The sequence below is a fragment of the Myxocyprinus asiaticus genome, chromosome 3 (assembly GCF_019703515.2).
Source record: "Myxocyprinus asiaticus isolate MX2 ecotype Aquarium Trade chromosome 3, UBuf_Myxa_2, whole genome shotgun sequence".
Taxonomy (NCBI): domain Eukaryota; kingdom Metazoa; phylum Chordata; class Actinopteri; order Cypriniformes; family Catostomidae; genus Myxocyprinus; species Myxocyprinus asiaticus.
The window spans coordinates 44,631,081-44,658,838 of NC_059346.1; the positions used below are offsets into that span (position 1 = coordinate 44,631,081).

A 27,758-nucleotide genomic window follows, 5' to 3' on the forward strand; every position below is an offset into this window, starting at 1 on the left:
TACCTGCTACTAAATGTAAATGCCCCAACCACGAGCAGATTAAAAGTGAACCGAGCAAAGACTGAAATGGATTGATACTTAAAATTAAAATGTAATGTAGTTCGGCTAACGTAGATGTTAAACTCGTAATGAGCTTTGAAATTTAGAACATTGATAAAGCCCCAATACTTAGAAAGTCCCCATTGATTGAAACATGTTCCGAACAGTGATAAAAGAATAAATGATTTACCGAGAGCCATATAATACAAATCTCTGCCTGTAATGATGCCTGAATGAGTAATAAAAAAATAAACATAACTGTGGAATAGGAATTATACCCCTGTTTGACTTGATCATATAAGGCAGCACAATGCATAGCGCTGGTAATGAAATGAGCTGTTGAAATACACAAATGTAATGAGCGGAGCCTAGACCTAGGAGTCAGAGGCGCAACATCAAATGATGCTTCCTTACTTGGAGAATGTGGAAGTAGATGTATGAAGTAAGAATAGAAGCGTGCGATAGGAGCAACCAACAAAACAAGGCATCATTTTAACTGAATGGAGTGATAAGTCCCCATACGATAAGTGCTGTGCATCATGACATGCATGAATAATAGGACTTGATTCCCCAACAGGGGTACACTCGGGCATGCAATCATGCATTGTGAACCTTAACTCAGTTACCTGCATGGCGCTGCCATCACGCTGTGAATGCATGATCGCCTACCATGAACTATGAGAGCCAAATGCTCTACTGAAACGAAATATTGCCTATTGAATTTGATATTGATGCATATGAGGGTTATGATGAACAGACAACATTGGCAGCAGAGAGCCTAAGACCCTGGGGCGGACTGGGACTAAAAAGTAGCCCTGGACTTTCTGGCCAAGAGCAGCCCACCAAATCCGGCCCGCAACACACCATACCATAACACACTGGCTCATTGATTTCATTTTCCAGCTCAAATAATATAAATAAATAAATAATAATAATAATAATAATAAAAAAAAAACTGCTGGTCATGACAACGGGCCCCACCAGTGCAAAAACTGTCATAACTTTAAAACATATAAAACCACTGTAAATGTGATGTGTGGATTTTTTAAAGAAGCACTAAAATAAGCACTTTATAGCTCAGATAAACAATATGTCTGAAATTTTTTTTCCCAACATACAGATGTTAGGTTAAAATGTTCATGAAATTACAAGGGAAAATGTGTATTTAAGGTGCTTTGACAAGTCAGCATAAAGATCTTAATCACCTTTCAACTTTTTTCTAGAAGTGCAAAAAAACTGTTGTCTTAGTTAATATGAGGTTGTGGAATCAAGAAGTATAATAATATATTATATATGTATTTATAGCTATACAAGATCATAAAATGTGGTTTAAAATAGTGGTCCACAGCAGGACACTGATGACAATGCTTAAAGTATCATGTCAATTACTCACATAACTGTGTGTAAATGTTTATTTTAAAATATCAGTGAAAACTAATTTGGCCAGAATATATACATATATAAATGTAAAAAAGGGCTATATATGTAAAAATGTAAATAAACATACCTCTTAAAGTGTAGATCTTTGCAGATATTTTGCAGATTAATTGCTCATATTTTCACTCCATGTGAGTTTGTTGCATCTTTATATCTGCAGCGTTTTAATTCCTTCCCCAGATTATTTTTGAGCAGATTATTAGTGAAAAGCTCTATGCTTTGTTTAAAGGATAGCAGAAACAGTGCTTGTCAAAGTAAGCCTCAAAGACTCAAATAGCCACAAAGTTATATTTTTCATGGCTTGTTTTCTGCATAGGGGTGAGCATTGTTCAGCATGTTGCACTTCAGCTCCCAGAAATGCTTTGCAGTATGAATAAATTATTCAAAAGTCTATGTACTGCTTTACTGTTTGCAGATTTTATATATACTGTTGTTATTGTATTTGTTGTAACTTGCAGTTATTTGTCATTTTGTAATTATTCAGAGCTCATCTTATACTTCATATGTTTTTGGTTGTCACCATTATTGTGAATTGTATGTCAAATAATCAGGTCCACATGAGAGGTATGGAGTTGATGTATACATATTGATTTTCCAATGTGCAAGTGATTTAAAAAACAAAAGACATTGTATTGACTTGTCTTGCAGAGTTTATTCAATTTTCACTTTGTTATGAGGTCCGCACAGGCATGTTGGAGCCCAGGGCGACTGCCTATATCGCCTGTAAGACAGGCCGGTACTTGCACAGCAACCGGCCGGCCCAAATTACCCAGCGACCCACTGGTAAAATGCTCGGTGCTCACTACCCATAGACCCATAGACCATCCTCTAAATCAGGGGTGCCATCACATGCCACAAAGTAGTATTGCCAAATTTCTTACACTTTAAAAAAGAAATAAATTATTAAGCAACATAAAATCATATATTAATATAGATAATTGTTCAAAAAAACAAAACAATTTTTTTTGTTTTGGACATTTACTTCATCTAACTTACTAAACTATTTACTCACCTGTTCAAACTCTCACTGATGTGTGATGAGGTACCAGCTGTCTCCTTTTGCTGCTCATATTTGTTTACAAAAACAACAATTACTCATTTGGACCTGACATCTTACTGCACTCATTAAGTTTGATGTCACTTTTAGGGGTGGGCGATATAAGCAAATATTGTACTGTGAAATTCTTAACACTTTTGGTTAACCATATATTGACATTTTTTATGGAAAGTGATTAAACTTCTAAATCAAGTTCCTTTTTTATTTAAAACAATGTCCAGTGTAATGGTAGAAGTTCCATATCCACTATGTCCAATGAAAGGACGTTTTTAATAATTAGTTAGCAAGCTCTTTGTTACAATATTTACAGAACAAATGTAAATATTGCTGAATAAAATACTATCAGTGTCTGCTTTCATTTTTTAAGTTCAGTCAGTTTTCATTTTAAGCATGAATAACTTTGCAAAGTTATCAAAAATCAGTTTTTTGCTTTGACATTTTGGGGTATGGAGTGTAGATTGACGAGAAAAAAAGAATGATAATTTAAAGTTGTTTTTTTTTGTTTTTGGCATAATTCTGTGTAAATTCTAGAGACTGTTGTGTGTGAAAATCCCAGAAGATCAGCAGTTACAGAAATTCTCAAATCAGCCCATCTGGCACCAATAATCATGCCATGGTGGAAATCACTGAGATCAAATTTTTTCCCCATTCTGATGGTTGATGTGAACATTAACTGAAGCTCCTGACCCGTATCTGCATGATTTTCTGCACTGCACTCCTGCCACATGATTGGCTGATTAGATAATCGCATAAATAAGTAGATGTACCTAATAAAGTGGCCGGTGAGTGTATATGAAACAGCAAAAAAATATAAGGTAAAGTGCAAAATATCAAACAATTGTGTTGGTCAAATTGTAATGAGTAAAATGTATAAACGTATTACAATTAAATCATGTGACAACTTGTCCCGACCTGACATGACACAGTCCAACCTTTTGTGCATATTCTACCTTCATACTATAGAAGACCCTTGTCTGAATGTATGCCAGTTTGGTTTTATTGTGTTCCCTTGTTTACCCAACAGCTATAGCAAAAATATGATATTGAAATTTTAGCTTGTAAGATAGAATTCATACACACACCAATATCTAATTTATTTCATTTTTATTGTCATTTTTGAGTTTGAAACCAACAAACTAAACTACTGCTGATGAAAACTTAATCTTAATAGTTACTTATATCAAGCCCTTGTTACAACTAGCCCAGTCTCCCTTATGAAAAAACAAATATTTTTCATATTTAGTCAATTTCCTTATTAATCAAGTCACATGATGTCTTCCTTTGTCACGGAGTCTAAATTATTTTCATTGGAAAACAAATGGAAACAGCGCCATCTACTGAATTTCAAGAAGGACAAAAGCTGAGCTTGGACTAATGCATTTCAGGGATATTTGTTCACAAACTGTTTTTATTATTGGTCTTGTATAAAGATGGGTCACTGGTTTCCCATTGTTAAGCAAAATCTTACAAACTTAAAATCCAAATACAGTGTAAAGCTGTTTAACACAAAATAATACTAATAATAAACAATATCCCTCACAACCTATTCAAAAATAAATATAAAAAAAAAAAAATAAAAAAAAAAAAATATTTGAGGCTTGACAATGCTTAAGACGTTTTGCCAAACCTAAAAAAAAAAAAAAAAAAAAAAAGCCCTTTTGCCAATAGTAAAAAAAAAAAAATAATAATAAAAAATTATATATATATATATATATATATATATATATATATATAAACAGTACATTTCAGATGGGAAAAATTCATACATGAATAAGCTTATTTTGCAAATGTCAGCAAACACAGTACAAACACATAATGAGTTAAATGACGGAAATTTACAGGTGCAAATAAACCTCAAAACATGACAGCTGAAATATTAAGATTTCAATAATTCCAGAAAACTGATTCAATAGAATAATATACTGTGGTTATTACACTCCATTCTGTTTGCTATTAACCATATTGCTAATCCAGAAAAATTCAGAAGCAAGGGAATTACAATCATAATGCTCGTGTTTGACCAAATCCAGAGTGACAAACATGAAAACATTAATTGATAACTGTAACGCTCCAACTTGACATTAAAAGTCTCAAATAATGGTCATACAGTGTAAGCAATGTTGTTTGTCCAGTAAAGACCATCACTCATGTTTAACACAAATACATTAATAAAGCTTTTGATTAAGAGCCACATTACAACTGCTATAATCAAAATAATAACAATGTACCAGTCATATTTGACATTTCATGAGGTCAGATCACTGAGCTATAAACCTGGAAGTGTAATTATCATATTAACACATTATAAATTGAGATTGTAATCATATATTAAAGGCAAAACACAAATTAAAACAGCTCTGTATTTCTGTACAATAATGACGTGTTTTTTTTTTTAACTTATTGTATTGTAAGCTTATAAAACAGTGGATACATTTGTGCATTTTGATGCATGCATTTGTGAATTAATGCATGCAGCTTTTTATATGGTTTGAACTCCATAGGTTTTGAACAAGTAAATGCATTTGAAACATTCTTCAAAAATAATTTCTTAAAAGCAAGAACATACCTGTGGCAATGCATGAAAGCAAAATGCATCAGTAACATAAAACCCTACATTTATCATCCGTTACATGTGTTTGTCTATGTAACATGCTTCCTATGTAACAATAACACAAAATGTGCACAGCAAAACCCTAAATAAAATTCACGTTTTATAAATGCTAACAAACACTGACAATAAGAAAACCTATATACAAGCCTGCACAAAATTGTATACATAATATACACACTCAACTCTAATTTGATTCTCCAAAATACATCTTGTGCAAAGGATGAAATTTATATGGAAAATTTCAAAGGCAAAAATATTTACACAGTACTGTATACAGGCATTGCAAACTATGCAAATAATCAAAAACATTGCCTCCAAAGACATAAATAAAAGACAAACACATTGACAATCGATTGTCTGCTCATTTTGCAAATATATCTGTGTATAACAGATCTCTGCTTTTATACCTAGAAGAAAGGGGGCTCTGATGACATTTCATAGTAGAACAATTTCAACATTTCAATTAATCTTAACTAGGCAAATACACAAAGGGCATATTTATGAGATACTCAAGGAAGGTTCTGGTCAGTAGCAACCAACATTAAGTAAAAGGGATCAAATTAATCATGATATTTCAAAAACAACCAGAATGGCCCTGAGCAAGCTGAAACTTTGAATAGTGCAAACTTTGCTTGTGGCCAGAGCCATACACATTAAGATTTGGGCCTCCAAAGTGAACAGAGAGAAGACACTGCATCAACCTTCTAAAGCAGCAATTAAAGCTAAAGTTATGACACAAGAGATCACATGTTGACTTGATACCTGTAGTTGACACTCAACACACATCTTGTTTATTTACATAAGATAGTAACAAAGGCTTCCTTTTTAAATATTTTCAGGCAGATATCTAATAAGTTTGCAAGTACTCAGAAAATTCCCTAGAATATGCCCTGAAAAGGCACATTTTAACATGGCCCTTTAAGTCAAAAGTAAATCTGCTATTCTCTATTGACCCTGACCTAACCTTGTACATTTATGGCTCTGGCTTTTGTCACAGTAACATGACTTACACCTGCATGTGCCCAAAGACATCACCTGAGGAGTGAGAGGCACGAGAGAGGAACCACCTCTTCACACTACAACCAGTTCTGAAGTGTGTTGAGGTTATTCTCCAGCCAAAGCATGTTGAGCTTAATGGTCTCAATGGCCTCCTGCACGATCCTCATCTGAGAACCTCTGTCCCCCAGAGAACTGAAGAAGTTCTGTGCCTAAATAAGAACATTTTAAATCAATAAAAAAGTAAAAGCAAAATAGCAAAAATATCAGTATGTCTTTGGGATGAACAGACCTCCACGAGATGTGTTTTAGTGGAAAACTGACTGGTTGTAGACATGATGATGCTTTGAATGGCATAGGATCCGACAGGAAACCTTTAGTGAAAATTAAAAAAATGCTGAATTTGCAATTGAGTGCTTTTACATGTACAACAAAATGCTGATAATTATCCAGATTAGCTCATAAAAACCTTTTTTTAAAGGGTTTACATGTACAGTTGAAGACTGTAATTCACCTTAGCCAAATACATTTAAACTCAGTTTTTCACAATTCCTGACATTTAATCGTAGAAAACATTCCCTGTCTTAGGTCAGTTAGGATCACTACTTTATTTTAAGAATGTGAAATGTCACAATAATAGTAGAGAGAATGATTTATTTCAGCTTTTATTTCTTTCATCACATTCCCAGTGGGTCAGAAGTTTACATACACTTGGTTAGTATTTGGTAGCATTGCCTTTAAATTGTTTAACTTGGGTCAAACATTTTGGGTAGCCTTCCACAAGCTTCTCACAATAAGTTGCTGGAATTTTGTACCATTCCTCCAGAGAGAACTGGTGTAACTGAATAAGGTTTGTAGGCCTCCTTGCTCACACATGCTTTTTCAGTTCTGCCCACAAATTTTCGGATTTAGGTCAGCGCTTTGTGATGGCCACTCCAATACCTTGACTTTGTTGTCCTTAAGCCATTTTGCCACAATTTTGGAGGTATGCTTGGGGTCATTGTCCATTTGGAAGATCCATTTGCAACTGAGCTTTAACTTCCTGGCTGATGTCTTGAGATGTTGCTTCAATATATCCACATAATTTTCCTTCATCATGACGCCATCTATTTTGTGAAGTGCACCAGTCCCTCCTGCAGCAAAGCACCCCCACAACATGACGCTGCCACCTCCATGCGTCACAGTTGGGATGGTGTTCTTCAGCTTGCAAGCCTCACCCTTTTTCCTCCAAACATAACGATGGTCATTATGGCCAAACAGTTCAATTTTGTTTCATTAGACCAGAGGACATTTCTCCAAAAAGTAAGATCTTTGTCCCCATGTGCACTTGCAAACTATAGTCTGGCTTTTTTATGGCAGTTTTGGAGCAGTGGCTTCTTCCTTGCTGAGCAGCCTTTCAGGTTATGTCAATATAGAACTCCTTTTACTGTGGATATAGATACTTGTCTACCTGTTTCCTCCAGCATCTTCACAAGGTCCTTTGCTGTTGTTCTGGGATTGATTTACACTTTTCGCACCAAACTACGTTAATCTCTAGGAGACAGAATGCGTCTCCTTCCTGAGCAGTATGATGGCTGCATGGTCTCATGGTGTTTATACTTGTGTACTATTGTTTGAACAGATGAATATGGTACCTTCAGGCGTTTGTAAATTGCTCCCAAGGATGAATCAGACTTGTGGAGGTCTACAATTTATTTTCTGAGGTCTTGTCTGATTTCTTTTGATTTTCCCATGATGTCAAGCAAAGAGGCACTGAGATTGAAGGTAGGCCTTAAAATACATCCACAGGTACACCTCCAATAGACTCCAATTATCATATCAGATGCTAATTGTCTAAAAGCTTGACATCATTTTCTGGAATTTTCCAAGCTGCTTAAAGGCACAGTTAACTTAGTGAATGTAAACTTCTGACCCACTGGAATTGTGAAATAGTCAATTAAAAGTGAAACAATATGTCTGTAAACAATTGTTTAATTACTCGTGTCATGCACAAAGTAGATTTCCAAAATGACTTGCCAAAATTATAGTTTGCTAATATGAAATCTGTGGAGTGGTTAAAAAATGAAGTGAGTAAATCATTAGAGAATCGTAATTTTTGGGTGAACTAATCCTTTACATGTTGCTAAAATACTGATATCCCTGTAAAATATCACTGTAAAATGTTGATCTGAGAACCTTTACTCTTCAGAGGTTCTTTGATTCTTGTGATATGAAATGAATTCACCACTTACTTTTGAATGATTTTATCCCAGTTCTCTTTTACAAAATACCAAGTGTAGAGGTAGCCAGGAAGGTTCTTGCAAATTGTGTTGATCACAAAGGGAAATTCATGTGTTTCGATCACACTTCCATCAAGACTTTTTTGTAGAATTCTACAGGGAAATCAAATTAAGTGTTAATGTGTGTTGATATTTGACAATATAATTAGGCAAAATAATTTTCCCTGTAACGACTATATTGTCCAGCCTTACAATATAATTTTTTTTACATCCTGAGTACTGGCCAAAGCCTCCAGTGTCTTGCGCTTCTCTGTGTCATAGTTGGAGTATTTATACATATCTAAAAGTGTGGTCCATCCATCTTCCGTTTGGGCAGCAACTTTGAAGACTGTTGTCATGAGGTCACTGGGAATCCTGAAACAACACGGCAGGCACATCATTAGTCTGATCCTGAATGCAACACTGCAGGAGTGAGTAGTATTAAGAGTCAAAGAATTTAGACATTTCCTTCTCTTTGCAGACTGACGACACAAGGGCCAATTAGTTCATGATAAGCAGTTGAAAATATTCTGCAAAAGGCCATGTAAAAAAGCAGTCCAAGTAAACCAAGTAAAGCAGTCATAGGGATGGGCACGAGTACTCAAGTACTTGCAAGTGACAGCAAAAATAGATCATGATTCATGATCATGTGTTCCATACTGTAGCTTTTTATGAATGCTAGATTTAGTAACAACTTTACACAAATGTAAAAAGGGTAAAAAACAAAATCACATCTACAGGCAAACAAATCAGGTGTATACAGATAAAAACAGTATACACATTTAAGACATAAATGGCTCCTAGAACACATTTTTGATATGCATTTCATTCTATTGTATTTTATAACTTGGCATGCCATTATAAAAACACAGCATTTGACTATGATCAAGCTAGCCATGGTTTGAAAATACACTGTCAAGCCAGTCGCACCCATTTTAAGATAACTACAGTAACCTGCAGGAAAAGCACAGAGTCTGCGCTTTCTGAGCATCATAGCTTAAACTTACTGATTAGTCTTGTTGGAAGCCAACCACTGATCAAAGATAAGTTTGGCCTGTGTTGTGCAGTTGTGTCTGTTGAGGGAACATGCAATCTCCAGCAGAGCGGACCTAAGTGTAATCTTAGACACAGAGTTTTCCTGTTCCCATGATTGACTGTCCATTAAACTGCCAAAATGTTCAAAAATGTAACTCTGCAAAAAAATAAATAAATAAAAGAAAAAGAAACATGCAAACAATTAAAAACATTAAATACATTAAATTAAAATAAAGAAAAGCATTTGACGACAACTGCTACACAAAATGTACAGTAGCTAAATATAATACCAACCTTCATTCTAGAGACCAAGTTCAACTCTGATCTTTTGTCAAGCAATCTGTAGATCTGAGCAAGCTGGAAGAGAGCTTCAGTGAGAGGAGCAGTCTCTGTCTCATTTCTGATGTACTCCATTAGATTTAAGACCTGCCTGAAGGGCACCTTGCCCAATCTGGAGATTAAGCATAACTGTGAGCATCCTTAAAAGCATATCGTAACATTCAAAAATCTTTATTTCCACTTATTTACTGAGGCCCATGGGTAGTTGACATATAACATGTATAAATATCAAGATTATAGGTTAAAATATGACTGTATAAGGAAAAATGTATATTTTAGGACCTGTAACTTTTAAAAGGGATAGTTCACCCAATAGGTTTACAATGAAAGTGAATGAGGTTAGTTATTCTGCCTAACAATTCCTTCTGTATTCCACAGAAAAAGAAAATGTTTGAAACAACATAAGGGTGAGTAAATTATGTCTGAATGTTTTAATTTTTTGTGAGCTATCCCTTTAAGGTTTTTATTAAGGTTTTAATCACATTTGTGCCTTCACTAGTTCATTTTAATGGTCCTGCAGCATGATAAATTAATTTTTAAAGCACAAATATTCCACACAGTCTCTAAATTAACATGTAATCACAAAAACTTAATTAGAATTAGCAAAATGCTGTTTAAAATAGTTTGGGATAAAGTATAGTATGTCACACTGCAGGACATGTCAACTTTGTCATTTCAACTACCTCTATATTTATTTAAAAAGTATAAATCATATGATGTTACACTGCAGTATGCTGCTTGTTGTTTTTGATGTGCATTAAAGTAGTATGGATATAACTGTGTGAGATTTTCTCTAAATGTACTGAAGTCACAGTACCCATATCTTTTCAATTCTGGCAGATACATTTCAATGACTTTCCCAGTTGTCCATGATAACTGTAAAGTATTTTCAAAAAATATTTAATAGAGACTGTACTCACAAAGTCCAATTTTTAGCCGGTGCAATATTTTAGAATGGAGTATAAAAAAAAAAAAAAAATTCACTTTTCCAGGCTGGGAAATCACAAATTACCTGATGTTTCCAGGCTTTCCATAACTTTTGGAAACCTGTGCAATCACCTCTTTTAAGGCTTGTCTTTTAACTTTAAAGTTGCCTTTAAAAGTAGATCTACCTGGAGAGAGCAAAGATGTTATTGATGAGTGCTGCTCTGTCCTCACGGGGGAGAATATTCACGTCCACACTCAATGCCTCATTCAACACCCTCCACCCTTCCTCGTCATAATGCACTATGTAGAAGCCATCGCTCCTGTAGTTGAACTTCAACCACTTGACCTGAGCTGGTAGCTTTAACGTGGCTGTAAAAGATTTCAAAATGATGAACACATCATTAGGGCTGGGTAGTGATACAGATTTCCCAATTCGATTTCGATTTGATATCAATTCATATGGTTATATTTCAGTTACAATGTCCCTTTTACTTACATATGAAAAAAATTCTCTCCCAGCTAATGCTGTTAATTATACAGGGGACCTTCTAACCAAGTACGTAATGAAAATATTAATTGTACTAATTATAATTTATTATTTTTTTATAATTTGTCACATTTTAGCTTTTTAAAAATGAACAAATCAATGTATTCAATCAATAAATATTATATTATATTGCATATATTATATTTTGTTAAATTTTTATTGTTTAATTGCATAATTTGTACTATTTGCAGGAATTTACATTGAATTGTTGAACACATGCTAAAAACCGGTACTGTCCCTTTAAGAAAACCGGGCATTTCTGTAAACAAATGGAGTGCATGTTAACGAGAGAAACTCTAATGGCTTTATCTCATCTGTGCCATGCATGATTAAAATTAAGTGTTTATTTTTTTGTTGTTTTGATCAACAACTGACTGTAGAGAACAGAAAGGGTAATAAAAGAGACATTATTTAATGACAAATCAGTTGCGTGGATCTCATCTTTGGACACTCATTACACAGAACAACTTTTACTCTCAACACGCAGTGAAAGAATCTCGTTGCTGAATACTCCACTATAATAGACAATTCATTCACTGGTGAATGAAATCTTAACATTTACCAGCCAGTTGCCAAATACATACATTTGGAATACACATTCGCATTGTGTGAAATTTGGGTGAAAATGCGAGAGATTTCCTCTCATTGTAGGTTTGCTCATAGAGTAAAAGATCAAGCTTGGGATTTAAGAATCTATATCGAGATCGTTCAAATAAAGATCACGATGCATCAGGAAATCGATATTTTTACCCACCCCTACACATCATGATCTAGTCTCTTTTAGCAAGACTGTTGACTACAGCATCAAGTCTGGTCCTCATTGTAGCTTATTCTGGATAAGAACCACCCACTTAAGACAGGATGAGACTGTCTGAAACAGCAGTAAGTGACAAGCAGTTTTTTTTTTTTTTTTTTTTTTTGACATGCTGTTTAGGGGCAGAGATATCTGTGATTATACCACATTAATAAAGCAAGGTGGAAAAAAAATATCAAATAAAAAAATGGTACAGCATTCTTTGCAAATTGTTATGTACAGAGCCATTTGTACAGATTTTGTGATCAGAAGTTCTGTGACTGTCTGTCCAAAAGTTATACGTACTGATAAGACAAAACAAAGGAAATATTCAATTTTGCTGTGTTGCGTAAAGCAAGTAAATCAGCTTGGAACTGGCAATTTCAGCCAGCACTAGGTATTTTTGTGTGCACTGGATTGTGGAGTAGTGCTGATACAGCACGCTGACTTAACTGTATACTATAATCAAAATTCAAACTCTGAAGCCAGTTTTCACATAGCTGATTTCCCATGTGATGTAAGGGACAATATTCACCTGTTTTGTCCTTGAGATGGAATACTTGCTTGCAGGAGCTGAGAGCACTACAGCTGTCATTCACATATGTCAGGGGAATATGCCACAAACTACTATAGGAAAACAAACACAGTGGTTAATTTTGATCAATTGACATTGGTTCAACATTACTAGAGGCTGACTTTACATAAATATTGCTTTTACTACAGATCAATCTATGACTTTGACTCCGATCAGTAAAGCAGAGCAGGTCTGACCCTTTACAACTTAAAACAAAAAGACTATTCTATCCCGAGGGAGGTGACATCAACAAACCTTGTGAAACAAATTTAGACTGATTTGCAGTAGAATTAGCCTTTAAAGAGGAAATTCAAGTACTTCATTTAGTACAAAGAGGCTAAAGAACATTACTAACCAACTGCAGACCGATCTAATCTCGTCCTGATGCATTACGGGAAATTTGAATATCAATGTTCTAAGTGGCCATAAAAGTACTCTACCTGTCTTTGGTGTTTTCAGAATTCAGATGGAAATGTTCTTGGGTCAGTGTCACTTGAGTGCCATTCCTCTTCACTGAGACCAGAGGAAAGCCCTTCTGTACAGTCCAAGTATTCATAATCTGGGCAACATTGAAGGGTTGTTTACTCACCTATGTAAAACAAGTGCAGATGTTAGCTCACAACGTTACAATTACATGCACAGGACAAGCATTTGTTGTGCATTAATGTTGAAATGCAATCAATGTATGGCCAGTGAAGAGTTTTTGTGATTTAAATTGGTTTAGAAAAGTCTGACCTGGGATAGACTGTTCCATAAGTCTTCACTTTCTGTGTTTCTGAATGTATACTTCTGCAAATACTCAATCACTCCTTTTCGAAACTCTTCACCTGTGAGTGTTCCATTGAGCATAAGAAGTATTGAAGCCCCCTTACATGAGAAGACAGAAAACATGCTCATTTGCACACAAGTTAAGAAATAGTTAATTTGTGGCATAAAAAAAAGCAGGATTAGGTAAAACCTGTACACAAGCAACAGGTCATTTATGCTATACCTTCTCATAAGACACAGAGTCAAACATCTCTTCCACCTGCTCTGGGGTGCTCACTACAGTAGACACTGGGTGGGATGAGTTCAATGCATCTTTGGCCAGGGCTCTGAAACGAATGCTTAAGAATTCAGTGTCCTGGAAATGAAAGAGGCAAAAGATTTTCACAAGATTAATAAAACATTTAAACCAAAAAGTTTGAAATTAAACAAAGGGTATATTTTTTAATGTAGACTAAAACTTACTATGTCAAGTTCAGGGAACACGGTTTCAATTGATGTATACTGCATGTAGGTTGCAAATCCTTCATTTAGCCAAAGATCATTCCACCATCTCATAGTGACCAAATTTCCAAACCACTGAAAGGAAAAAGTAACAACTGAACAGAACTGGATTTTGAGTCTCATAAATCACCTGGTTTGTAGACCTGTTCAATGATGTCTTGCAACACTATCACTGAAGTGCGGTTCATGTGAACTCTGATACAGTTCACAATTGGAATGAAACAAAGCAATCCATCCTAACTTGTGTGAGTGAACAGCTATTGATGATGTAGTATAATAATGTGCTTGTCTTCGAATAAAATACGCTTGATAAGCAGCTTGTATTCTTTGCATTTCTTGCAAAGAGAGAGACGCATATGCCATTTTCTGTGTGTTTAAAGTTTTGGTAGTTAATCCAAAAAGACAAATATTTAGTGAAGTTAAGCTTAATCTATGGAAGCCTGTGTTGCTCATGGTTTATAACTTCTCATGATCTCAAAACAAAAGTTGTTTTCTCGAGATCGCATCTTAATGTTAATAATCAGTTATTAAGTGTTAATAATCTGTTATTAATTTACTCTCAGACATTGTTTTTATTTCTTAACAGCACACAGTGGATTCTTAACTCATATGTGAAGCCTTTGAGCCTTCACTTGGTTATTATTTATTTATAAACACTTACTTTAGTTAACAAAAGACATAATAGCATTAATAATACATTTTATTGCTACAAAACTGTCAGCCACAGCGGCTTACTAGTTGCGCTTAATTTTTTTGACCACGAGATGGCATTCAATTGAATCGTGTACATTTGTAATTAAAGCCCCATTGCTCCAGAAAGCTTAATTTCATGGATAGCCGATGACGACTGAGAGATGCAGGTGTGCAGGTTTGCGCTTCACTAGATAAAACTGAGATAAAAACCATCTCTTTGACCTAAAGAAGCCTACTGTTGCCATAAACGGAATGCCTGTGACATTGAGTTGCTGCAGGCATGATGAGGTGTTTTCTCGCGAGAACTGCAAGTTGAAATCAAGAGAACACAAGAGAAAATCGTGATCACGAGAAAACATTTGTCATGTCGAGATCATGAGAAAATTTGTCGTTATCATGAGAAAACAACTTTTGCAGTTTTGTTATGTCGAGATGAAGAGAAAATTAAGTCGTGAAAAGTTATAAACCAATGACAAAATGGGCTTCCGTATGAATCAACAGCATTTGTGGCATAATATTGATTACCACAAACAATATTTTCAACTCGTTGCTTGTTTATTTAAAAATCGTGCAGTGTTTCCTCAAGGATTTTTTTCAGCAGCGGTGCTAATGAAATACTAATGGATGTTTTAAAACGCCCTTAAAATCATTATAGATGGGATATTCATGTTCACCTTGTCATGTGTGTTTATTTGCTGGGAGCTTATGACACTTGAAGGGCTCTGGAAGCCCAGATAGCTTTATTAATAACTGTCAAATAATAAAATGCCTCAACACATTTAAACATAAATACAAGTAGATAATATAAACCTATTTAACAGAACATACACATATAACAACTATCAGCACAACTATTATTACACAATACCACTATAACATTGTGGTTTGTTTGTGCATTGTTATTTTTGAAATTGAACCTTACATTTTTAAGCATAGGCCTCAGCACCCCATTAATCTCCAAATGAGCACAAACGATTTATAAACAAACAAGACCATTTTGGAGTCATTTGGGCATTTATGGGGTACTGACGTAAGGCCTTATGCTTACATTTTTTTATATCTGACTTCACAAAAATGGCTCAAGCACAGTTCCTTATTTCATGTGCACAAACAAATTGAAATAGTTTTATTAATATCCTGACCACTTGAGGTGCCAACTTCATGAAGGTTCGGTGATATTACCTACAAACGTCTGTTATTCCATTTCACAGTCATGCCATCCATTTAATTACACATCCAACCCAAGTAATTATTGTGAAATGTGCAGGCATTACGGCATTGTATGGAATAAGCAGCGCAACTAACTAGTAGCCATTTAGCTTGGCTTGAAACCATAACTTCGTTATGGACATTAGGAAAGGTACATTTAGTTTCAACTCAATTCTGGTACTTCTGTTATATTTCTACTGCCTTTGCCAAAGAAATTATCTAAGTTATCTATTGTGTACGAGCACTCAAGAACTGCCGACTGCTATACAGTGTTGGACTGCTATATGGTGACATCACTTTTAGTACATACATGTATTTGTGTGTGTATGTGGTCTGGTGGGTAGTGGTGAAGTGGTGAACTGTGAATTCATGGACACCCCTTCCATATTTTTTATGGAAATCAATATTATGCCAAAAATGCTGTCAACTGAGTACTGCACTTGTACTGAAGACAGAATATTCCTTTAAAGCTGAAGTATGTGATTCCTGCAACACTAGCGCCACCGAACGGAATTGCAAAAATAAACAATGTTTTCAAAACTGCTTTCTGAATACAGTCAGACAGTCCCGCCCACCCCCAACTCACGCCATTGTTTGATTAACGTTGTTGGGGTGGGTCTAAGCAGGTCGCTCAAAACAAACAGGAATTCTTATAGCGCCACAGACAGTGTTTACAGTTTTCAAGAAAATTAGCCTATGAATGGCTTACTTATATTTGTCTTCGCAAATTAAGCTGGGACAGAAAAATTTATTTTAACACCGAAAAAGTTACACACTTCAGCTTTAACACAAACATACAGTGGAACTGGCACCTTCTCCTCCCGAGTCTTTAGCTCCAGTGGTAAAAAGTGGTGGAACTCACGCATATTACACAAACATACCGGGGTACATAACCAAATAATACAATGAGAAAAGAGAGGGGAGCAGGGAGGAATCGAACTCGGATTTGCCGTAAATTCACCCAGCTGGGTTAAAAGATAACTTAACACTGTGAAATACAGCTATGCATGGACAGAATCTCTGTTTCACATCAAGTGTGTAGTAAACTGGATGAACGTGAATTTAATTACCCTGTCATGAGAATATTTCTTTGTTTAGAAATTTAATTACCTGGTGGGCAAGTTCATGAGCAATGACACAGGTCACCAGTTGCTTGTCTATATGGGAGGAATGATTCCCAACTAGCAGAGTTGTCTCACGGAATGTAATTAGTCCCCAGTTCTCCATGGCTCCAGCAAGGAAGTCAGGAATGGCCACTAAATCTATTGATTAGTCAAGGACACTTGGGTCACAAAAGGTCATGACAACTGCCAGAAATAAACACGTTTAACATAAAGTTTGTTATTTATAAAATGACATGAACAAGTATTCTTCACTATTCCAGTAATCTAATATTCCCTGTTTGAAGTTTGAGTTCTCACCCAGCTTGCTTAATGGGTAGTCAATTTCAAAGAATGTGTTGTAGAAATCCAACAATTTGCCAGCTGTTTCCAGAGCATAATGGACTTGGTCTTTTTTGTCTGGAACTGCATACACAGACACCTGCACAACATTTGGAAAGAAAAAATAACTATATCAGCATGCACTACAGTTTTCAATACAAAAATACTGATTTTGAGAAGAATACATACCATAGTTTTAGAGACATTCTTACTGACACTGCTGAATTCAGCCACTATAAACGCAACCAGGTAAGTGCTCATATTAACACTTTTCTCAAACTCATCTTCTTGAAGCCCATTGCTTAAATTAGAGGTTTTGGCCTAAAAAATAATTACAACAGTTTATCTATTATAAGATTATATAACATAGGCCTACATGTTATACAGTAGTTTGAGACATACTTGCATATTAGTGTAATACTTACAACTTTAAAGGTGCACTAAATAATTTCTTGTTTATCTTGTGCTGGTTAATATGGTAGTCATTTTGGACTTAAACTGACACATAGAAACATGGACACAGCATCATTTGAACACAACAGTTACTTAAGTCATTATATAAAATCACTAATCACAGTCAGCCATGATTTTTTTTCCCCTCCCATTCTCTCCCCAATTTGGAATGCCCAATTCCCAATGCACTCTAAGTCCTTGTGGTTGCATAGTGACTCGCCTCAATCCAGGGGGTGGAGGACGAATCTCAGTTGCCTCCGTGTCTGAGACCGTCAATCTGCGCATCTTATCATGTGGCTTCTTGAGCGTGTTACCGCAACGACGAAGTGTGGAGGCTTCACGCTATTCTCCGCAGCATCCACGCACAACTCACCACACACCCCACCGAGAGCAAGAACCACGTTATAGCGACCACGAGGAGGTTACCCCATGTTACTCTACCCTCCCTAGCAACCGGGCCAATTTGGTTGCTTAGAAAACCTGGCTGGAGTCACTCAGCATGCCCTGGATTTGAACTCGTGACTCCCGGGGTGGTAGTCAGCGTCATAACTCACTCAGCTACCCATGCCCCTGCAGTCAGCCATGATTAATTTTAACCCATGAGGGAAAACTTCAAAAACAGGGCAGTTACTGAGATTAAGCGAGTCATATTCGGCTGGTCATGAGATGCTAACATGGTAGACACCATGAGGGGACCTTTTCTTGTAGAATAAAACAGCTTTTATAAGGTTACTGATGTGACTGGAGTCTTCATTTCATGTGAGTGCTAATGATTTTATTCATCCGTTTCCATATTACTATTCGTTTTTTTCAGGAGTAAAATGTTTTTAATGAGGAAAAAATTATAGAGTGCACCTTTAACCAAATTGCAATAACGATTTGTATTAACCTCTTAAATTAAAGGACAAAGAAAAATAAATAAATACATTTGAATCACTACCTTGGGCATGTTTGAAAGGCTGATGTACTTGGGTTCTCTTGTTATCTTAATTAGAAAAGTAGATTTAAAACCTGGCTCGTCAAAACAAGGGAAAGCCTTGCGGGCTGCCAGGGGTTCAAACTGAGTAGCAGCTAAAACTCTGGAAGAAAGATGGAGCAAATTACAGGAAGGGCGTGACAGGAATAACAACTGAAGACAGAAGTAACTGTCAATCAAAACAGAAGACTTAATTCAAAACTGTCCCACATATCTAGAAGGTTACACAAAGGTTATTTGTGCTCCAAGTACCTTTTCGCACCAGTTGTATCGACATAGGAGCTGTTGTAGAAGCCATCATAGCTGCTGGAGAAGTTTGCTGTGTAGTTAATATTCAGTACATACTGTCCCTTCTTAAGATCGTCTGGAAATTTTATGGCAATCTGCTGCCATGGTTTGTACTCCAAGATCTTGACCTCTTTACCTTCAAAAGTGGCACTGATTATTTTCATATCAGAGCTGTGCAGAACTATCTTCTTTGTTACCTGCAAGACCTGCACTATAATCGACACGCTTCCTTGGAAGGTCATGGAGGTCAGGTTGGGATGAAGTGAAATATTGTAATGCACAGGGTGTACACTGACTGGTAACCTCAACTCTGTCCAGGGGAAAAGTTCTCCACTTGTGGAAACTGGATAGACAGTGTCCATGGTCTTCTTACAACCATCTCGGGTGAAAGTGCAACCTGGCAGGAAGTAGATGACCATGATCATGGAGGCAACCAGTACCAAGATGAGAACTCCTACCACCATTGTCCAAGCAGAAGGCATCGAGCACCATCCAGAAGGTTGTTGGCGGATGTAGGATGAGGCAGCACTACGCTGGCTGGAATTGCGGTTCATGAAGGACATTCCAAGAAGCCGAGCAGATGATTCGTAGTCTTCCTCGTCTTCGTCCAAGTCATTTTCTCCCAGTCCTCTGACTAGCAGTCGTGAGCTCCGTGGTTCGTAGACCACATCATCTGAATCTATGGGATAGGATGGGAACTCCTTTGCCAAATCCACCACATCTGGCTCTTCCTCAAACATGCTGTTCTCAATCATGTTCCTGGGCAATGGAGCGCTTTCTGTAGGTTACAGTGGCAACAGATAAAACATAAGAGAAATCAAAAAGCACTGTAGTTGGATGTGGCTTCCTGTTGACAAGCAGTGCAACTGATATTGTGTAGGGTAACTGTGAACATTTCTGAAAAGTTGTGTGATTTTGTAGTCTGCTTAAACAAGCCTTCTATGTCAGTGTAAAGCCAACATATGAAAGTGAAACTTAAGATGAAAGACAAGCAACTTTTCATGCACCTTGAAGTATTGGAGATTTTGAGAAGGTTCCTATAAATGCTTCAATTCTTCAACTTTAACCACAGGCTGTGACCAATGCACACTTCACAACATAACATGCTTTTTCCTCAGTACAATATTTGTTAAACTATACTTTGTCTTAAGTACAATGTTTGTTAAACTTTCATCTGCATAAGATTTGTCAATAACCTGCTCGAAAATAAAATGACCGCATTCTTCCTCTTTTGACTTCCTCCTTCAAGAGAGAATTAGACTAACTGAATACAAAAGACAAATCATGGCATAAAATTACCCTGCTTAACACAGAACTTGAAACCACAAATGTCCCACCTACAGACCTAGAATCTCAAGTTTGTTGCACAAATTATTTTGTATTGTGCATTAGCAATTCATATATATGATTTCCTATCAGTGCAACCCTTTCATTTAGCACAGTGCTCAGCCTGAACATTTTTCAGCCATAAACGCATCACACATAAATAAAAAGTAACCTGTTTTTAGACCATTATGATTTTTTGCATTGTGACATTATTTTCATGTTGATTAAATAATACTGAATTTTATCTTTTAATTTTAAAACATGAAAAGTGAACAAATAAACATGAATTACATTAAAACAGCTCTGTATGATATCATTCTTAAACCATTACTATTATTAGGGATGCAATGATATGAAAATTTTTGGCCAATACGGATTTCAACAAAAACCTATAGGCCGATACCGATATTATGTCACTTACCTTATTTTGTCTGTCTTAGGAATTATGATTTTAAAATGTACAAAGACGTACAAAAGATTTTTTAATGTTGTAAAAATAAATAATTTCCATTGAACATGGATTGGATCTGTTGAACACATGACAGGGCAAAATTTTAAAGACAGCCACAATTAAAGATAAATAGAAGATAAAAAAAATAAAATAAAAAAAAGATAAAGAAATAGCTAAATATGATTTTTTTTTTGCAGTTCAAAACAACAGAACTCCCATTTTATATGTATGTACTGTATATGGTAGAACATTACAAATTCATACTAGGCGCATGTTGGGCAATTCCACGGAAATATAAAAAGGTTTAACCAAAGGAACAAAACCCCCTTTTAAAAGGAATATTTTGGGTTCAATGCAAGTTAAGCAGAATCGACAGCATTTGTAACACAATGTTGATTACCAAAATTTCACAATTTCTGGAGAGTTTAAAGGCAGAAATGTGAAGCTAATAATTTCATAAAAGCACTTACATTAATTCTTCTGTTAAACTCATGTATTATTTGAGCTGTAAAGTTGTTTAAATCAACGTTTTTACAGTCATTTTAGGGTCTGTTGACATTACATTGTCATGGCAACAAAGTTGTTAATTTGGTTATAACTTTACACAGAAAAGGTTAGTAAGCGATTTTCACAAACTAAAATCACGTTAACACATATTATTTATGTCTTGTGTCTATACTTTTGAAATAGTGAGTATTTAACATTTACAGATTGGCCCCTCTAAGTGCCTCATTGTAACCCATATTTTTGCTTAAATAGTCAAAAAGTCAAAATAATTTTTTGTGGTAATCATTATGCCACAAATGCTGTCAACTGAGCTTAACTTGTATTGAACCCAGAACATTACTTTAAGTTCTGAATAGGAATGAATCGATCTGATACCACTCCGATACTGAAGCTTTTAGACGGATCAGGTATCGGTCCGATAAGCCCAATCCAAATCCGATACTGTGTGTTAGTCATGTTTGTTACTGTCAAGCTCCAAAAATGATATAAAAGAACCATAAAAACACCATTAAAGCAGTTCATATGACTCGTGCATTTTATTCAAAGCCACTTGAAGATGTGCAATAGCTCGGTGAATCACAAAAGGCTGTGTTTAATAAGTAAATATATAATATGCGCAGTGCCAGCGTATTAGTGAATGGTGCTGCTCTGTTGACACAAACTCACACACAGGCTGGTGATGCACTCACGGCTATTTTTAGCCTTTACAGCGGTGTGCAATATTTGAGCGCTACTCAAGAACAGCATCTCAGATGTAGATGCTCATATTTCGATTCACTTATAATATGCATTTAGAACCAAACATTTTACCAGAATTTGAATAAGCAAATTAAACTACTGTGAACTCACCTACATACCACTTACAGGACTTTCTGGAGAGTTCAGAATGTCAAAATAAAAGCCCGAAGGTTTTAAAGTTAAAGGTGCTTGATTGAATATATTACTGTTGTATTTAAAAAATTTAAGTCAGTGATAATGATAATAATAATTAGTGCCCGACCGATATATCGGTATCGGCGTATATGTTTACCGATATGCGCAGATATGAAAACTTTTTTTCAGAACATATATTGCAGAAAACAATGCTTTAGAATTGGTGTCATAGCGTAGTTTGTCCAGCAGAGCGCCCTCCGTCTCCATTGTTTACAGAGCTGAACTGACGGTTGCTCTGCAGACAGGGCGGAGTTGAGCGGTGTCTTCACGGTAAGTTGCTGACTAGTTTGTGAAATACATACTGGAAAGTTAATGAACAATATCCCCATCATTTTCCCTTTTCAATATAACTAATATAACATTAACCTTGTCCCTGACAACCATGTCACTCATGTCTGTTTGCTGTTAGCCAGCTATATTTTGTCAGTGCAGTCAGTAATGTAGCAGATTTAAAGGTAAACATCAGAGCATCTTTTTGCAGCTCAGCAGACAATGGTGCGGTGGTGGATTGTGTCTGTTGAGTGTTGATTTCACGCTATGCTGTTATGTAGTTGGTGAGACACAATGCTGGAAAGTAAAATAAACAATGTCCGTCTTTTACTCTCCGTAACAACGAGCTTATAGTTAACTAGCTAATCACGTAGCTACTTTCATTGTTGTCAGCTGAGTGGAAGCTAATGAGTAAACATGTATTTACCAAACTGTTTTGTTCAGGATTCACAGTTTGGTACCCCCTTCAACCGAACAATTCCAGTCATGTCACTTATAAAATTTAATATTTAGAAGTCTGGTTTTCCACCGTTGAAAGTTTCCCCTGAACTAGTATAGCAGAATACAGTGTAACACCGCTGCCGCTGTTTATCTCTTGACTCGGCAGTATTAATATAGTCAGCATTTGACTGATACTAAACAGTAATACTGATGTTTATTTAGCTATTTATTTTATTTTTATTTATTCTTTATTTTAATGGTCAGCATTTGACTGATACTAAACAGTACTGATGTTTATTTAGCTATTTATTTTATTTTTATTTATTCTTTATTTTAATGGTCAGCAATTGACATACTAAACATACAGTACTGATGTTTATTTAGCTATTTATTTTATTTTTATTTATTCTTTATTTAAATGGTCAGCAATTGACATACTAAACAGTACTGATGTTTATTTAGCTATTTATTTTAATTTATTCTTTATTTTAATGGTCAGCATTTGACTGATACTAAACAGTACTGATGTTTATTTCGTTATTTATTTTATTTTTATTTATTCTTTATTTTAATGGTCAGCATTTGACTGATACTAAACAGTACTGATGTTTATTTAGCTATTTATTTTATTTTTATTTATTCTTTATTTAAATGGTCAGCAATTGACATACTAAACAGTACTGATGTTTATTTAGCTATTTATTTTATTTTTATTTATTCTTTATTTTAATGGTCAGCATTTGACATACTAAACAGTACTGATGTTTATTTAGCTATTTATTTTATTTTTATTTATTCTTTATTTTAATGGTCAGCATTTGACTGATACTAAACAGTACTGATGTTTATTTAGCTATTTATTTTATTTTTATTTATTCTTTATTTAAATGGTCAGCAATTGACATACTAAACAGTACTGATGTTTATTTCATTATTTATTTTATTTTTATTTATTCTTTATTTTAATGGTCAGCAATTGACATACTAAACAGTACTGATGTTTATTTAGCTATTTATTTTATTTTTATTTATTCTTTATTTTAATGGTCAGCATTTGACTGATACTAAACAGTACTGATGTTTATTTCGTTATTTATTTTATTTTTATTTATTCTTTATTTTAATGGTCAGCATTTGACTGATACTAAACATACAGTACTGATGTTTATTTAGCTATTTATTTTATTTTTATTTATTCTTTATTTTAATGGTCAGCAATTGACATACTAAACATACAGTACTGATATTTATTTAGCTATTTATTTTTTATTTATTCTTTATTTTAATGGTCAGCATTTGACTGATACTAAACAGTACTGATGTTTATTTAGCTATGTTTTATTTTTATTTATTCTTTATTTTAATGGTCAGCATTTGACTGATACTAAACAGTACTGATGTTTATTTAGCTATTTATGTTATTTTTATTTATTCTTTATTTAAACGGTCAGATTTGACTGATAATAAACAGTACTGATGTTTATTTAGCTATTTATTTTAATTTATTCTTTATTTTAATGGTCAGCATTTGACTGATACTAAACAGTACTGATGTTTATTTAGCTATTTATTTTATTTGTATTTATTCTTTATTTTAATGGTCAGTCATTGACTGATACTAAACAGTACTGATGTTTATTTAGCTATTTATTGCATTTTTATTTATTCTTTATTTAAGGGTCAGCATTTGACTGATACTAAACAGTACTGATGTTTATTTAGCTATTTATTGTATTTTTATTTATTCTTTATTTAAGGGTCAGCATTTGACTGATACTAAACAGTACTGATATTTATTTAGCTATTTATTTTATTTTTATTTATTCTTTATTTTAATGGTCAGTCATTGACTGATACTAAACATACAGTACTGATGTTTATTTAGCTATTTATTGCATTTTTATTTATTCTTTATTTAAGGGTCAGCACTTGACTGATACTAAACAGTACTGATGTTTATTTAGCTATTTATTGTATTTTTATTTATTCTTTATTTAAGGGTCAGCATTTGACTGATACTAAACAGTACTGATATTTATTTAGCTATTTATTTTATTTTTATTTATTCTTTATTTTAATGGTCAGTCATTGACTGATACTAAACAGTAATACTGATGTTTATTTAGCTATTTATTTTATTTGTATTTATTTTTTATTTTAATTGTCAGCATTTGACTGATCCTAAAAAAAAAAAACAGTACTGATGTTTTTTAAGCTATTTATTGTATTTTTATTTATTCTTTATTTTCTGTGTTCATTTCTAGAATTTGTTGACAATGTATAATAATAATATTAAATATTCTTTGATAAAAAATATTTAAGAAAGCAGCCTTCGGAGTACCTTTGCATAGTCATATCGGTGCAGAATCGGTGCACAATCCACATAGAAAAGGTCTGTTTTCATTCCAGCTCAAAAATTAACTATATCGGCCACCATATCGGTAATCGGTGAATTTTCCCTCTCTAAAATCGGTATCGGTCTCAGAAATCCCATATCAGTCAGGCTCTAATAATAATAATAATAATAATAATAATATTAATAATAATTTATTGTTATAATCATTATTATTTGTTTACTAATTATAACAATATTTAAGTTGAATGGGTTCCAAAAAATAACTATGCGAATGAAAAGTGAGCCGATATCTTACAACCTAATTGAACAAAAAAGAGATCTGAATCATTTAAAGTCCAGATACAAGTTGAAAAATGTTTGCAAAGAAAACTGGCTTCTTTTCTACTGAAGACTTAGACTGGAATTCCTGTTAATTTTGCTGCAACAACTAGTTAACAATAAAGTTTTTCTTAATAGGCTACTGCATACATTTATATTGAAACAATGTGTAGTTAGAGGTTTGTGTTTCTTTACATATTACATGGAGTACGGAGTACCCCCAATTAGTTCCACACAATAATGTAAAGATATTCTAAACTGATTATGCAAAACAACAACATTGGTATCGGATCGTTATCGGCTGATACTGAGATTTCAGATATCGGAATCGGAAGAGAAAAATTGGTATCGGTGCATCCTTAGTTCTGAATTATAGTAGTATAATGGATAATAAATAATGCGGTCCAGACCACTAGAGGGCACCGCTTGCTCACACAGCGCTGACTGGAGTGCTGAATGCAGACTATATATTAAAACACAGCCTTTTAAGGTTTAGTAATCGTGCAACGCCATATTGCAATTTCAATCGTATTTCAATCAATCGCGCAGCATAAATGGATATCATACCGATGTCTCATAAGTCTGCTGGTCTCAAAGCGTTTTGGATGGTTTCCCTTATCATGTAGCCTGTAGGTAATTGCCGCTTTAACAACTGTTACATCTGTTTATGGCAATTTGTCCTCATTAAAGTGAGAATAAAAATAAATATGACATGTTGTTGGGAGTGCCAACCCTTCTACATTTTGTGGCTATTATTATTTCTGGATTGTGCATTTGAAGTCACAGAGTTTTAACAAAATAAATTATTATTGGAATTTCTATAATTTCATTATTCAACTGTGAAACCCTCGATTCTCATTACTGTATGTTTTTAATCAATATACATTAAAGACAGTACAACAAATAATACCATGTTTATAATCTACAATTAATAAGAATGGGGGATGGTGCTTAATTCATTGTCATGAAATTGTCACAATGAAAATATGAATGTTTCTGAAAATAGCCTTTATTTGGTTTATAAAAACATAACTTCTTGTGTTTGGGCAATATAAGACCTGAACATGTTTTTGACAGGTTTTGTGAGGTGCGTCCTCTTATCAGCCTAACTTTCATTCAGGAAGTCAACAAGAACAAGCAGTTGTTCTTTTGCCTTCACTGGCTGTTAGACAGCTCAAACTTGAACCAAACATGAAATAAATAAAGACAGCAGCTAAGTGACAACCAGCTATCCAGTGTAACACCTGCACAAGACCATAAAGTGCAAAACAAGCAGCAAATGTCACCTTGCCAAAATTATGACAAGATTTAGGGCAAAACATGGCCACTTTGATCCTTGGGAGATTTGAACTGATGCATGTAGACAGAAATTCAGTCTTAAAGCGAATATCAATTAAAATATAGATGCTGACAGAAGAGCAGGGCGAGATGTCACGTCAATGTCAGTCACCAAAAACAACACTAATTATTCTATTTCCTCCAATTCCCTCCACTTCATAAACAATGATACATTATTATATCTACTATTATTCTTTTAAACAGCAGAGATGATGTCATGACCTTACATTTCTGCTGTTGTACACTATTATGAACTTTCAGTGCAGATGCACTGTGACAGTTTACAGTCTGTGTGCTAGCTGGGAGTTTGCATGCATGTTGTCTTTGGGTATTCAACCAAATCAGCAATATAACTGACTCTGTATTCATCGTTACTGAATCAAGACCACACTTAAAGACGTTATAACACTACGAGAGAGCAGTACTTTATAAGACTGGAATGCATTGTTGTTATAAAGCGATGTGGCTAGTAGCCTGTTAGCTGATAACTTTTGACAGTGGCAGTGCACAGACCTTCGCGTGCAAATAAAGAGAACACATGCGAGACATTCTTACCGCTATCAAACGACTCCATGCCTAGATGTCAATAATTCAGTCTGAAGTAAAAACGAAAAAATAAACAACAACAACAAAAACAAAAACAAAAACAAAAACAAAAAAGATTCCTCTTGTTGCAGGTTTCGTCCTGAGAAACGTGAATAGCCACACATTGACTACACTAAACCAGAGACTATTTAGCAGAGATGGGCCACTTCTATTAAAATGAATGGGAGAAGCTGTGGAAGCTCTGAAAGGAAGTCCCGCCTTACAGTTAAAAGAGCCAATCATCTTTTAGATACAGTCATCATCTGTCAATCAACTCTACAATGCGCATG

The 27,758-nt window shown here is 34.8% G+C and overlaps 1 protein-coding gene across 4 annotated transcripts; it reads right to left on the bottom strand.

Annotated features, from left to right (window-relative positions):
- Window positions 1-3,626: 3,626 nt before the first annotated feature.
- On the bottom strand, window positions 3,627-27,622 carry LOC127430871 (leucyl-cystinyl aminopeptidase-like). Of its 4 annotated transcripts, none has more exons than XM_051681023.1 (18): window positions 27,439-27,622; window positions 18,908-19,721; window positions 18,620-18,758; window positions 17,416-17,547; window positions 17,206-17,326; window positions 16,895-17,046; window positions 13,844-13,957; window positions 13,605-13,736; window positions 13,349-13,480; window positions 13,054-13,172; window positions 12,575-12,663; window positions 10,885-11,068; window positions 9,728-9,884; window positions 9,406-9,590; window positions 8,612-8,773; window positions 8,372-8,512; window positions 6,433-6,514; window positions 3,627-6,352 (listed from the first exon to the last, which is right to left on the bottom strand). In XM_051681023.1, exons 1-18 carry the CDS (start codon window positions 27,455-27,457, stop codon window positions 6,221-6,223), a joined length of 3,006 nt encoding a protein of 1,001 aa, XP_051536983.1. In that variant the 5' UTR covers window positions 27,458-27,622; the 3' UTR covers window positions 3,627-6,220. The 4 variants fall into 4 exon arrangements, with proteins under 4 accessions (XP_051536983.1, XP_051536982.1, XP_051536976.1 ...); XM_051681022.1 differs by having other exon boundaries at window positions 12,575-12,666; XM_051681016.1 differs by having other exon boundaries at window positions 13,054-13,202.
- Window positions 27,623-27,758: the final 136 nt, after the last annotated feature.

Coding starts and splice junctions, on each gene's coding strand:
- LOC127430871 (XM_051681007.1), bottom strand. Junction 9,885..10,884: donor AACATCTTTGCTCTCTCCAG/GTAGATCTACTT, acceptor CTTAATCTCCAG/ATTGGGCAAGGTGCCCTTCA. Junction 9,591..9,727: donor ACTTGGTCTCTAGAATGAAG/GTTGGTATTATA, acceptor ATTTTTTTGCAG/AGTTACATTTTTGAACATTT.